The sequence below is a fragment of the Mytilus californianus genome, unplaced genomic scaffold, assembly GCF_021869535.1.
Source record: "Mytilus californianus isolate M0D057914Y unplaced genomic scaffold, xbMytCali1.0.p SCAF_3, whole genome shotgun sequence".
NCBI classification, from domain to species: Eukaryota; Metazoa; Mollusca; class Bivalvia; order Mytilida; family Mytilidae; genus Mytilus; species Mytilus californianus.
The window spans coordinates 83415000-83429954 of record NW_026262679.1 but is presented as its reverse complement, the minus strand read 5'-3'; the positions used below and the strand labels follow the sequence as shown (position 1 = coordinate 83429954).

At 31.3% G+C, this 14955-nt stretch overlaps 1 protein-coding gene across 1 annotated transcript; it reads left to right on the top strand.

The window, feature by feature from the left end:
- Positions 1-327: 327 nt before the first annotated feature.
- On the top strand, positions 328-14145 carry LOC127735243 (uncharacterized). The gene is made up of 12 exons (XM_052245360.1): positions 328-478; positions 3408-3564; positions 4419-4487; positions 5610-5686; positions 6472-6522; positions 6963-7036; positions 8579-8698; positions 10111-10191; positions 11257-11395; positions 12523-12605; positions 13488-13584; positions 13956-14145. Exons 1-12 carry the CDS (start codon positions 383-385, stop codon positions 14127-14129), a joined length of 1218 nt encoding a protein of 405 aa, XP_052101320.1. The 5' UTR covers positions 328-382; the 3' UTR covers positions 14130-14145.
- Positions 14146-14955: the final 810 nt, after the last annotated feature.

Sequence of the window (14955 nt, the reverse complement as noted above, 5' to 3'; positions counted from 1 at the left end):
TCTTATAAACTACATAAGATATATCATAAACTATATAAGATATCTTATAAACTATATTAGATAACTTATAAATTTTATTAGATATCTTATAGATTTTATTAGATATCTTGAAGTTAGAATAAATAGCAAAACGGCTTGTCATAGTATGTCGCATTTGATATTTGACTGTATGTTAATGAAAATGCAACTCAGCGACACACAGAAACACAAGTCATCATGATATCAAAACAATATGCCAAACCGATTTTAAAAAGGTTAGTTTGTATTCCTATTTGTGTTCAGTCCTTTTTTTTCGGTCTTAAGATAAAGCACGATTATTTACTCGCTTCAACGGAAGTGGAAGCCACATGTTCAACAATCAAAACACTGCCTTTAATCTAACATGAGGAAAAGAACTTTGATTCGTCCTAAAGATGTTGGTAACAATGCAGCTTCGACTGAAAATAAAGCTGAGGTCAATAGTTTAAAATCTGGAAAGGTGATGATTATTAAATGATACATTTACTGTGACAAGTTAGGCCAGACGCAAAGTTTGTGTTTAGGTTTTCACACACAGGTTGGAAGCCATCAAGTATAATATAAGCCTTCGTAGGTCCATGTCGTTTGTTTTCATCGTTTATATCGGATTTTTTTACTATCAAAGCTGAACCACGAAGTCTTATCGGAAGTCGCTATTTTCTCGAATTTCCATTTAACATTGTTTTCATCAGTCTTGTTTACTTCTGTCATTATTTATTAGATAAACGTCTAAAATATTAAAAACAATATTTTATCTTATCAGGTGGTGGTGGCATATCCTATTTTGAAAAACTTTACTAACTGTTCCCCATTCTTTCAAATTGTTGAGCAAATCACATAAGAGACCTTCCACAGTCTTTCCAAATGAATAATAAGTTGTATATAAAAAAAAACTATATATTGCAGAATACTCATTGTAAAACAAATTTATTTGTGTTTTGGATGAAAACGAACGGTGATGTGATTTAATTCTGATTTCTTCATGAAAAAGTGAGCAAGCCAGCCAATCATCAAATTTTTCTTTTAACTTTTCTAAGGGGGCCACGATATAGTATTCATAAAAATAAAGGGAGGGCAGTGTTCCAGCTAGGTCGTTTTCACAGGACGGTCCGCCCGCCCTTTACCGAGTGACTGTGCCCTTTTTCTGACGCCCTGCCCTTTTTCGTAAGTCCATGCATTTATTGCCGTAATATTTTGATGAAAATACAATTATTCTACCTGTCTTCATATTTATGACAAGTTTATGACCCTCAGCTAATTAACATTTACAGCAGGTGTAATAAGTTGTGATTACAGATAATCCTCTTATCGACATCGGATGGGTCATTTATCCGTTAATTAAACTTCATTATTGACCATTGTAATAATTTTTCTCATTAAATTCGGTCAGTCAGCATTTCAATTTCAATATTTCTTAAAAGATGACAATTTGCGTTTGATGTATCCATAGATCGTCTGTTGTTTATATGTCAAAGATTGATTTTTTTAAATTGATCTTTTAAACTAGATTTAATCCAGAAGAAAGTAAAAACAATGCTTGACTGTACCTTTCATTGAATATCTATATCCAAATTAAATTAATTAAAGCTGTAATTCATGTTCACAAATTTAAATTGACTGCTTTGTTTACATTTGTTGAAAGCCATGTGCTTTTTAGGCGGGAAAAATCGGAAAACCCCTTTAATAAGAAACAGTTACATTTCATTGTTATTTATAGACAGTAAGATTTTCATTTTGATTAACTGCTAAGATTATTTCATTAAAAATTAATACTTTCTTGGGGTGAAACTGATAATACTTTAATACTCTACATCTAGGAGTGTGTAAAATGGAAAGGGGAGGGGGGGAGATTTTTTATATATAATATTAAAAATATAAGTTTAACAGTGAAAAGACATGGTTAAATGGATTTTAATTCTGAAAAACTCAATGTGATTTATCATAATTCATTTATTATTTCTATCATAATCAGAAACACTGGGCTACATGTATTAGGCATTTCAAACATATATCATTGCCTTTATAAGAACATTCAATAGATATAGGAAGATGTGGTATGAGTGCCAAAACGACAACTCTAGACTATTAATAAGTATGTACCTGTAGTAAAAATACCCTGGTAGGGCCTTAAAATTTCTACTGGGCCCTTGGAAAAAAGTTTTGGGATCCAGGTTGGCCCCTGGAGAAAATGTAAGGTATTGTTCCTGACTGTATTGCAGATCTAGTGTAGTATTTTAACTGACATGCACAATTCATTTCACTAATGAAATAAAAATAATTCTGCAAAACACCGCTGCGCTCTGCATTGCAACTTAACCTTAGACCTACCATGCATCAAAAATGTTCTAGGGAAGACTGAGCTAGTAATATACGTCCTTGCATGGTCCCTTTAATACTGTTACCCAAAATAAGGTTGATTTTCATCTAGTGTAAAAGTGACTAAACCCCCTAAAAACTCCTAGCTGAAACCCCTGCAGTTAACATATGACAAATGTTTGACATGCCCTTTTTGAAATATCAATCATCGTGCTAAAGTGCCCTTTTCATGATTGGTTCCCTGCCCTTTTGAAATCCTAGCTGGAACACTGGAGGGGGGTTTGATAATGGAAAAGAATTTTCTGTCCTGATAATAAAAGGAATTATATAATAATAATAACATGTTGAAAATAAAGTAGCTGTCCAATGAAAATACAGGACAATGCTAGAAATAACTATATGTTTTGGAGTTTAGTGTGACGTCCATTTTTGTTTAGGGGCCAGCTGAAGCCCGCCTCCGGGTGTGAGATTTTCTCGCTGTGTTGAAGACCCATTGGTGGCCTTTGGCTGTTTTCTGCTCTTTGGTTGGGTTGTTGTCTCTTTGACATATCCCCATTTCCATTCTCAATTTTATGTACATAAATCATGATCTAAGGGGTATGAATAAAAGTTTCTCAATATTTCAATTGAGGCGATGCACATTTTTTTGTTTAATTTAAAAGGTTAAATCTGTGTCAAAATATCTTTTTGGGTAAAGACTTGGCTTATATCAAAATATTAAAGACAAGACATCAAAATGAGGCTATTCTGGAATAGTTTGCTGTTTACAAGACACAAAAAAGTTTCAAGACCTAAAGCAAATACATTTACATAGATACAGACAGTTGAGAAATATAAATGCTGATGTATGTCAGATTAATGTATTGTGAATGTTATTTGATAGATATATAATTCTTTTTAATTTTTAGAATTGAAAGGGCCAATTTGTGACCTTGTCACACCTTCTCCTACTAGCACAGAGCAATTTAGTTTTATAGTTACTTTTCGCCAGTGTTGAGGGGAGTGTGAAGCTTTGGTATGTAAAGAAAAACCCTATCATTTTGTAATTATTAATTTTATTGATTTATTTTCAGACAACCACTAATGTGAAGGCTTCGAGAAAAGAAGTTGCTGGAGTTTGTAAGAAGATCTGTAAAGTTATCCAGTACTTGATTTTAATTCTTATCATACCACCGTTTTTGAATTATGCATCAATACAGAAAGAAGTCAGAGAATTGATTCCAGAGAAAGGTAAAATTACAATAGTCTTGGACTTGCTTGTTAAATGTACTGTCTGTATGGCCAGTTCAGAGAATGACTTTCATTATATACTGTCTTTTTGTCAACTTTCATTATATTAGGTCATGATTGTGAACGTATTAATAGGCAAGACATATATCATACAACCTAGTACATTTTGATCAAACATATTCTAACCTACATAGTCTTTTTTTAGAAAATTTCAAGGTCAAAGGACTCAGCAAGAATGAAGATTTTATTTCTGTCCTCTGTAAAACATAAGTGAATCAGTGTCTAGTGACTAGGTCTAGTCCAGTGTCAATTTTAGGAAAAAAATCAGTGTATATTTGTGTATTTATAATTTTTATCTAACACATTGTAAAAATCAGGATGATTGTGAATGTACACCTCTCCATGATATATCGCAATGCTGTATGTCCAACATTACTTGTTTGATCTATCGGTATATCAAAAATATTTATCTAATTAATGATGGTTACATAGAAATATGTAACTATGTAACTCTGCACCCAGTATGGGTAAACTTAAAGTTATGATAATATATAACTCTAATTATGTTCATTAACTTTGTGACATAATTCTTAAAGAAATATTTGATACCTCAACTTTGAAAAACTATTTCAAGGTGTTCATTAAATTATGTTTGATATTTTTTCCTGAATTGGTTTAGTACATGTATAATTTTACTTATCATAGTATTATTTTTGTAATTGTTTCTTATTGGATTAAGTATAATTTTGGGGAACAACAGAATTAACGAAAACAGAGGTCAATTGTAGTATATTTTAATTGTTGCATTGCTTTGTATGAAATAAATGGCTCATACTGATTCATTGTAATTTCAGGAAGTTTGTATGATGTAGGATGGGGTCAAAAGATGTTCAAATTATGTGAAGGGCAAGGACCACCAACTGGTAAGTATTCTATAGAAAATAATACACTATTATAATTTATTGGATTAAAATGCACTTTTTATGTAGATATTTCTTGATTTGCATGGATTCAGTTAAATGAACCTACATACCTGTAAACTGACCAGTATCCTGCGGGTGTGACCTGAGATTTTCACAACTCTTAGGGGTCACCCGGGATACCCCCCGGGTCGTTAAATAACCCGGGAATTCCGAAAATGACCTGTTTTCACCCATATTCGTAAGCCTTCAGACTGATTTCATAAGTGATTTACCTTTGAAATACCGGCATATTCGTAATTCTTCCTGAACTAGCTGTGTAAACTCAAATTAAGTGACCTATTTCAGTGCAAGGCTTCACTTGAAGGCTTTAAAGTTTACCTTTAGAATTTTAGAGTAATACTGCTAACTTCTGTATACAGACATTTTTGTACATTAATTTCCATTTGTAAGTGAGCAATAAAAAAACCCACAAAGCAAGAAGTTTTTGACTTTACAGAACGAAGCATTAACTACAGATGTCATGGCTGTAGTAATTATTTTCGCTCGATGTGTTCATTTGTTGAGAAAATGTAATAGATATATGAGATTTTTTCAGTACATTCAACTACTGATATTGCAAGTTTTTGTGATGGAAGTGCAGATTATGTTACTTGCTTTTACATTTAAGAAATGACTGTAATATTTTTTCTGTCTATGAAGAAATAACATAAAAAATGTGGTGCACACTGAATAACCTGCGTAGCATTCCATTTTAAACCGGAGTAAACCATGAAAAAAAGTTTATGACGTCACGGTCACATGACAAAATTATGTCTATGAGCTGATAAACAAAACAACGTCAGCCAATCAGAAGACGCGTTACATCCAAAATTAAATTATTTTAAAATAAACAGCATTGTATAAATGCACCATTATACATGTTATACATCCACGTCATTTGAACCCTTTGTGGATAGTTGGCAATCGTACTGCATCTCCTTATTTTTATTTTGTAAAATGTCTACAATTCTACTGATAAAAAATGTACAGAAAAGTAATTAAAATGTAGAACAAAATAGTATTACCTGTATCTATGTATCTGTATATATTTTGTATATAACAAATAATATGTATAATTTTCAGTTATATTTGAGTCACCAGGAGGAATGACATCAGATGTTTGGTCGTTAATTTATCCACAAGTGGCAAAAATTGCCAGAGTAAGTATAGGTTTTTTTCAGGGTTATAAGTCTTTATGTACATGATATATCGATCAATTTATTTTGGTTTAACAGAAATGGCTAGTAATAGAACAAATAAGATTTTAAAAAAAAAGTGTAGGGTTGTTCAAGAAAAAGTTCTATGGGAATTTTTAAGGCCTTTGAATATAAATGTATATGGATGATGTGAGTAGAACATATTTAAGCATCTAGAATATGTTAAAAATTCTATTGTTGGCTTGACTTCCTAAAAAGTGTCTTTAAAGGGACATCACATACAAAGTTGACAAAAATTCAAATATATTTTTTTTCAAACATTTATGAAAGCGGAATTGTGAAATAATATTTCACTATATGCAGTCAATTTTTGTTCAATTTTGTCAAAATAAGCTCAAAACATTGATGATGTATTATTGGCTTGCAAGTCAGTAATTCAATTCATTTGAATCCATATTCATGCAAACTTCAATTTAACCCTTAACTGGCATGGGCTAAGCAGCATGGTTAGTTATTAAAAAGCAAGAATGTCAACATTGAAAAGTGAAACAAGGCAGCCACTGGGAAGCTCCCTTTCGTTGACTGATTCTGCCCACAAACAATCACTCAGACAAAGGTAAAACAATGATTTACTTATTTTTTTAATCTATGACATGAAATCAAACAGATCTAGAAAAATTGTCATTATACGATTGCACTTGCAAATGCTGTGTATTTATATTTATGTTTACATCACGTCATATATCAAGTGTCAAACTATTGTGTATTGAATTTTTTTTATATTTTAGGTATGTGTATATGACAGAGCTGGCCTAGGATTTAGTGAAAGACCTTTAACTGTATGTTTGATATATATATATATGACAATTTCCTATGCTCTTTTGAACAATGTTAAAACTTTTTATAAGATTTTCAACTATAATGTAAGAAAATAGCATTCTTTTTCATTTCTTATCCGAGTAACTTCTTAAATTGTATATGCATCACATTGAATTATGGTTTGAGGAATTCTGAATTAGGTAAATCATAACTTAATCTTTCAAAAGAAGGACATGTAACAATTTAATCTACAACTTTATCAATGGAATACTTTAATCCACAACTTTATCAATGGAATACTTTAATCCACAACTTTATCAATGGAATACTTTAATCCACAACTTAATCCTTCTGTGAGAGGAAATTAATCCACCACTTTAAAGGTCTGTGGTAGGACACACAATATTTTAATCAATGGATATGTACAATTATAATTACATGCAATGTTACTTTTATTCAGAATGCTACTGAAGCTGATGGGACTGATGCCAAAAGTAATTACAAAAATAAATGGTTCCCCTTTACTGTAGAAAGGTAAGATATTATAAAAAGTCTTAAGCTTCGGTAACTTGCATTCATTTGTAACAATGTTATACATGTATAAATGGAATAAAAATGACTTTTAAAGTTTGTATGTCCTGTGTGTACCAGTTCACAGTTCTATGACTTAAGACAAATGGTTTTAGGAAATATTTACGGTAAGAAGAAAAGGACAACTGAACAATCTGATCAATAATCAGATAATGAACCCAACTTGGAAAATCAGGAACCTCCTCCTAGTTTCTTTTTTAGCCTAGTGGAGTTTAGGACCACCAAAACTGCAAATCTGGTGGTCCTAGTGAAAATTTGGTGGTCCTGTATTTGCAGTAAAATTTGGGCTATCAATTATTTCCATAGGTTTAAATTAGATAAGGCCAATTTGCACAATGATTATATGGTTGCATATAAAATATTGCTGTACATTTTTAATTAGCCAAAAAGAAAAAGAAAAAGAATAAAACTACCACAAACTTTGAGTCTGACATCAGGACCACTACTACACTCAAAACTGATGGATCTAAGTGATTTTTCGTTGTCAGGACCTAGAGGACTTCTAGTTTTCTAGAACACTGCCCCTTAAATAGTTGTTGTATGTCACATCTTTATGTTTTTTTTGTTATTTGGATAGTTGAATGTTGATGACAAATCTTTGATTGGTTCTGTTAAATTTATTCTCAACTTTTATAGACTCAAAAGGATTTAAAGCTTGGATATGTTGTATAGACAGCTGTCTATTGTTGAGGACCATATGTTGTATAGACAGCTGTCTATTGTTGAGGACCATATGTTGTATAGACAGCTGTCTATTGTTGAGGACCATATGTTGTATAGACAGCTGTCTATTGTTGAGGACCATATGTTGTATAAACAGCTGTCTATTGTTGAGGACCATATGTTGTATAGACAGCTGTCTATTGTTGAGGACCATATGTTGTATAGACAGCTGTCTATTGTTGAGGACCATGTGTTGTATAGACAGCTGTCTATTGTTGAGGACCATATCTTGCCCTTTGTTTTTTGGGTTGCTGTCTCATAGATGTATACCCCATATTTGCTTTATAAGTAACAGTGGTATTTTTGAATGTTGTGTTCTTTATGACAAGACAAGGTTTTTACATGATTGAAAAACAGGTAACATCATCTGCATTGACTTTTCCGATATCATCATCTCTAACCAAATACCAAAAATAATGTTTTATAGTGCTTGCCACTGAATTTTAGAAAATGATTGATTGATTGATTGTTGGTGTTTAACCCCAATTTCAGCACTATTGGCTATCTCGTGGCAGCATTTTTATTGGCGGAGGAAGCCTGAGTGTATGGAGAGAACCACTGACCTTCCGCAGGGAAACGGTCAATCCAAGTCAATTAAGATTTGAGTCAAACGCAAATTTACTCTCACAACCTCATTGTTGACAGGTTAGTGATTGCTGTAGATGAACACCTTAGACTACTTGGCCACCGAGGCCCCCTTCAGAAAATTTGATAATTTGTGTACAGTTATGAAATGTATGTCAATGAATTGTGTAATTTCAGAATGGCAGATGATTTATATCAGCTGATGACGGTCAGTAGCCAGGAACCACAACCCTTTATACTCGTTGGAGCGGAACTAGGAGCTTTAGTATCCCAGTTTTATGCCCAGATGTTTGAAGGGTAAGTTCTAACCACTCTTAGTGTTTAATCATACAGTTTTTTTATTAGTTCATAACTTTAGAATATTAGTTAAAATAAGTCCTTAAACTGTGAATTCAGAAATTATTGCATGCATTTATTATTGTGATTTTTTAAGAATGGACAAAACATTTTGTCACAACAAAACAAAGCAAATGTATACAAAAGGTCAAACTATATCTTACATGCTGCTAAGTGTTCGTGCTCTCACCCACCAATTACACCTGTCTCATACTATTGTAATCGTTTTTATATGAGGGTCACTCATTAATAGGAGGATGAAGCACTTACAAACTATTTAAATCATCCTGCATGCTTTACATTTATATCATTTGTCTTATTTTATTCTTATCATTATTGCAATGAACTACATTTCTAAGTGTTTCATATTCATCTCTGAGGTCTTATAATGCTAGCTGTATAGTACTGTACAAATGTTTGCCCATTAAAAGAGGTTATCTACTTAGATTTCAATGGTCGTTTTTTTCCAAACTTTGAAGTTATATTTGGAGGGTGAATTCCATTTGCAGATACAATGTACACTAATTAAAACATTTTGATAAGTGAGACAACTGTAGGATTTTTTTTTTTGCATCAGCCATGAGTTGTATGAGTTGTTTTATATTGTACAGAAATTAGTTGTTGATTTCTTATTTTGTACAGAAATAAGTTGTTGATTTTGTTATTTTGAATAAGTGCATTAGGCTTGCCTGATTGTAGATATAAATTTAACCTGACTTTATTGAATAATCTATCAACCTAGTTTTAAGAATATTTTTTTTTTGCATTTAAAAATCCTGTGTGCTTATATACATTGTACAGTATTAATGTAGTACAATGTATAAGGGCTATTCCATTAAAATGTATGTGGGAGGGTAGGAAGGGACTTTCAAAATATCCCTACAACCAAGAACCATTTTTTAGATAATTTTGCATAATGGTAATAGACGCATACAGAAAAAAGACCCATGACCCACATTCAATAATTAAACTTCCCTTCCTACCCTCCCACATACATTTTAATGGAATAGCCCTAAAGAGTAATAGATGTAAACACATTTTCTATAGGCTTGTATGCAGACTTTGGCTAAACCACAAATCAAATATTGACTAAAATATTGTCTTTCCTCGTCTCATGAAAATTGGTACCCACAAAAATAAATGAATCCACAGTATTCATTTGTAATAGTGAAATTTTGACAGCCAACATTAAAGGCTAGATTAGTTAATGGCATTCATGTACATATTGTAGTTGGACATTAAAAGAATAAATGGAAATAAAAATTTCAATTATTGAAATCATCCTGCATATTTTCTGCTTAATTTTTTAAAAGATTTATGTTAATCTATTGGTGTTTTATTTTTACGTTTAAATTACTTTCTCAATTTTTTAGACAGGTTTTAGGAATGGTACTGATCAATCCTTTATCAGAAGATTTATTTGAACAAGATGGTGGAACGTGGCTTCAACATTGGTAACCATAAAGCAGTACATATTCATCAAGTTTTACTTTGTGTTCTTATTCAGTTTTTTTATACGCCCGTCAAACTTTGATGGGACGTATTGTGGTTTACAAATGTCCGGCGTCCGTCTGTCTGTCTGTCCGGCGTCCACATGTCGCACCGTAACTTGTAACTTGAGAACGACTTATCCAAATTTCATGAAACTTAACGTAGTTGTTTCTTATGATGGTCAAACGATCTGTATACTTTTTGCTGAAAATAAGATTAAAACTTTATGAGTTACGGGACTTTGTAACTAAAACGGGGTTTGTTTTTTTCTCATGTCGCGCCGTATCTCAAAATTAATGATTATTGCTTAAAACTTTACACACTTCTTAATTATATTAATCTAAAGATCTGTATACTTTTTGGTGATGATTCAAAATTTTATTTTAGAGTTATTGATTTTTTTATAAAAAAAAAGGGGGGTTTTCACATGTCGCGCCGTATCTCAGAAACGATTTATGATTATTGCATAAAACCTCACACACAAGACGCTGGGCGTATCATGCGCTTGTGGCACAGCTGTTTATTTTTTTTTTTTATATACCGATATATATTTTTTGGTCCTCAATGTTCTTCCACTTTGTACTTCAATCTAGATTTTCTTTTAAAAAGAAAGGTGTACATTGTATAATGGACAGATTTTTTGGTATGTAGTGATGTCATAAGAATTTACAGTTACAGTTCATGTTTGAGTTTTGTCTAAGTGGTTTGTCAATATATAGGTAAAGGAATTGTGAAAAACTAAGCAATTTAAAATGAACAGTTTTGGAATAAAATTATGGTAAATATTCTGAAAACAGCTGTTTGAATATGCTAAATCATTTGATGAATATCTACTGAAAGTTACCGATATCGAATAACAATGTGAATTGCCAGTGGATTACATAATTAAAAATTTCTACAAGTAAGAAAAAAAATTATTTTGCAGTTCTGAGAACCAGATAGTATTTAATTCTAAAATTAATATTATTGAGCTAATTTGAGAGAAATTATCAAATAAATGAAATCCAAAATGTTTTCTTTTTTTTTAGGTATAATTATATAATTCCGTCCTACCAGACTTTACAGTTAGGTGCAGCATTAGGTATAACAAGACTTGCATTGCTTTTGGGACTCCTATATCAACCAATGTCAGGTGCTGAACTGCCAGAAAAAGTAGAATACAGACAGGTATACTGTAAATAGTTTCTTAAAAAAATAACATATAAACGATTCCTATTAAGAATTAAAAATTGATTTTTTATGTTCTTATTTGGTATGCTTTTATTTTAATTCTATCCTATCAGTTATAGGAATGCTAGGATCTAGATTTTTGGTTAGTAAGTTAAGGATTGAAAATTGTTGACTTTTTCAACTTTTGCCAAATAAAGATATTTCCTATTTGTCACATTGGCTCCTGGGCCTGACTACTTATTATGGTATACTGTTGTCCATCCATCTGTCTGTCCGTCTGTCGTCAACATGTCAGATAATAACTCAAAAACGCTTAATCCAATTTGCATGAAACTTCGGTGAATTGTTTATAACTATTGACGTGAGCTCCCTTTCAATTTTTATAAATTTTAGATTTTACGTTTCCGAGTAATGGTGTTTTATTCATTAAAAAAAGGGGGATTTTTCAGTTTTCGGACAATAACTCAAAAACACTTATACCCATTTGCAAGAAACTTACATGAATTGTTCATATCTATTGATGTGAGCTCCCTTTCAATTTTTATGAATTTTAGATTTTACGTTTCCGAGTTAATGAGTTTTAATCATAAAAAAGTGGTGATTTTCCAGTTTTCAGACAATAACTCAAAAAGGCTTTGAGCAGTTTTCATGAAACTTTGGTGACTGGTTTATATCTATTAAAACAACCTCCCTTTAGTTTTTTATAAATTTTTGATATGACAGTGAGGAGTTATTGAACTTTATTCTTTGAAAAAGCGACGGGGGTATCATGTGCTCATGGTACAGCTGTTTATTGTAATTAGATAGCTTGTATTTATAAAAAGATTCTATTTAAAGAAAAAAATTTAGAAATCACAGTGGTTGTAAATTCAAATGTCTTTGCTAAAAAACTAACCAAGTTTGTGGTGAAAGCTTTACTTACTTTTTGAATTCAGGCTAACTTTGATATTAAACTCTGATGTATTATGTTCTTCAAAAATACCAATTGACAAATTGTCAAATGAACTTAAGCAAGTAATCAGTGAGTTAATGGTGGTTGTACAAGTAATAATTCTCTATTTTAATAAAAAAAAAAAAATTTTATGATGAATGTGATACCTTGATACAAATTGATTTCATTTCAGAAACATTTAATGTGCCATCCAAAACATCTTAGTTCAGTGGTAGATGAATATCATTTTGTAAATGAATCTTTTTCACAAATGAAGTAAGTAACCTATATAAAAATAAAAATATGTGGCATGATTGCCAATGAGACATTTCCCATAATAGACCAAATGATGTAGTCGTTAGCATTATAGGTCACTGTATGGCCTTCAACATTGAACAAAACTCATACCGCATATAGAATATTTTGCATATCAAACATGATAGAAATTTCATATGTAATGAACAGTTTTTCCTGATAAATTTTTTTTCAGTTCCTCTTTTGTTTCTGGACTGAATTTTATAAGTATCACTGAACATTGGTTTTAAAACAGTATACATAATCTTTACCTTTTATCTCCAAAACTCCAAAATAAGTATAATAGGATGTAATAAGGTTAAGCAAGAGAACACAAGACAGGAAATCATAAGAACCAGTGTGTCAGTAGATGGTATAAGGGAGATAATCCCAAGTTTATTTAAATACTGTACTTAAATTTTTTTTACATCATAATAAACTATTTTACAACTGGTGTCAGTCTAGGCTTAACTTGTTCATTGTTAATATTCTCCAATACCCGGTGATTTTTATTAGAGAAAGTTTGAATGCTATTTGTATATTTTTAGTAGAATTTCAGATTAACTATTAAAATATAAAAATCAGCAGATGTCCCCTAATTGAATGCAATCATAAACCAAATGAATAAAAATTTTGATGTCTGTACATCTACATGGCTGGTTTAAATACATTTGTGACCTTTTTTTGTCAATTCATCCGTACATAGATTTCAAAACAAAATAGTAAACTTGACTGAATTTCCCTTACATTTAACAATTTCTTTGGAAAATTCCTAAACATGTCAAGATCCCATCTTTTCATTCTATGGTGAAGATGTCTGTTGGTTTGTATTTAAATGTTTAATGTGTGTTTCTTACTTTTCAGGACATTACGGATGATTAAGAGTTTACCGGACAATATAACAGTAACAGTAATAAATGGGAATTATTACGATGAACAAATGCCTAGTTATTTAAATAAAGTAGGTTATTATTATCTATTGTTTTAGCTAAAGCTCTCAGTAACACATCCCATATGATCTCATGTTAACCATTGGGATATTTCTATTATACTGAAACTACATTTAAAAATAAATAAGCACTGTATTAAAATATAAAAAAGCAAATTGTTTTGGCAACACTTTAAGCCATGTTTTCAAATGGGAATGTGTTTTAAATTTAGTTTTATTGCTTTTAAAGACAATTTTCTGAATAAATCTTGACATTAAGCTGTCAACTATTTATTATGCCATGCCTACAATAGTAAAAGATGTATTGTTATGACAATATATTTTCAATGTGCTTGAATCATAGAAATAAATTTTTATAATATTATAATCATTTTCTGTTTCAGGCTTGGGCAAAATCAGAACAGACATTACTGACAAAACATTACCCTAAGGCTAACCACATAGTTATAAATGGTGCAGATAAACATATGTTATATAGAAATCCTAGAGCTGTCATAGACCCAGTCAGTCGTATCATCAGACAGTATAAAAATAGAATGAAAACAAAACAGCAATAAAATATTATTTCTCTAATTTTTTCACTATTTTCACATTTCCCAACTGATTGTGAAAAAATTGTTTTCCTCACTAGTGAAATATCTGTTCTCGGCAAATAATTGGTTGACATTTAATTATGATGTCAAATTTTCTTGGTTTCTTCTGAATTTCCTATTGTGACGTCATGAAAAAAGGCGACCATGCCTGATGACGTCACACATAAAGAACACAACTTTCTGCAAATCTTTGAAAATGAAGGATAAAAATCATCAGAGAAACAGATTCCACCACTATAACTCGTGTACATTTGTATTACGATATTTCTCCACTCTCAACAGTTAAATTTTAATTATTTAAAAAGCTCGGCATGCCTCGCGCTTTAAATATTAAAATTTAACTGTCTCGAGTGGAGAAATGTCATAACACTTGTTGCAGTGGTGGATTCTATATTTCACTAACTGAACTGATTTACATTTTTCTTACTTTTTATTTGTCTTTTTTCTCCTGTTCTCAGCTCTGCTTTGGTTAAATTCAATAATGATGTCAAATTTCAATGTCATTCTCTGGTTTTATTATTTTGGAAGTATTAAAAAGGTAACAATGCTGAATTTTGTCACACTGAAAGAACACATTTTTTGCTGATCACCAGCAAAATCTTCAGTTTAAAAATAAGATGTGGTATGATTGCCAATAAGAAAACTCTCCACCAGAAACCAAATGATGTAGAAGATAGTAAGAACACATTTTTTGCTGATCACCAGCAAAATCTTCAATTTAAAAATAAGATGTGGTATGATTACCAATAAGAAAACTCTCCACCAGAAACCAAAAGATGTAGAAGGTCAC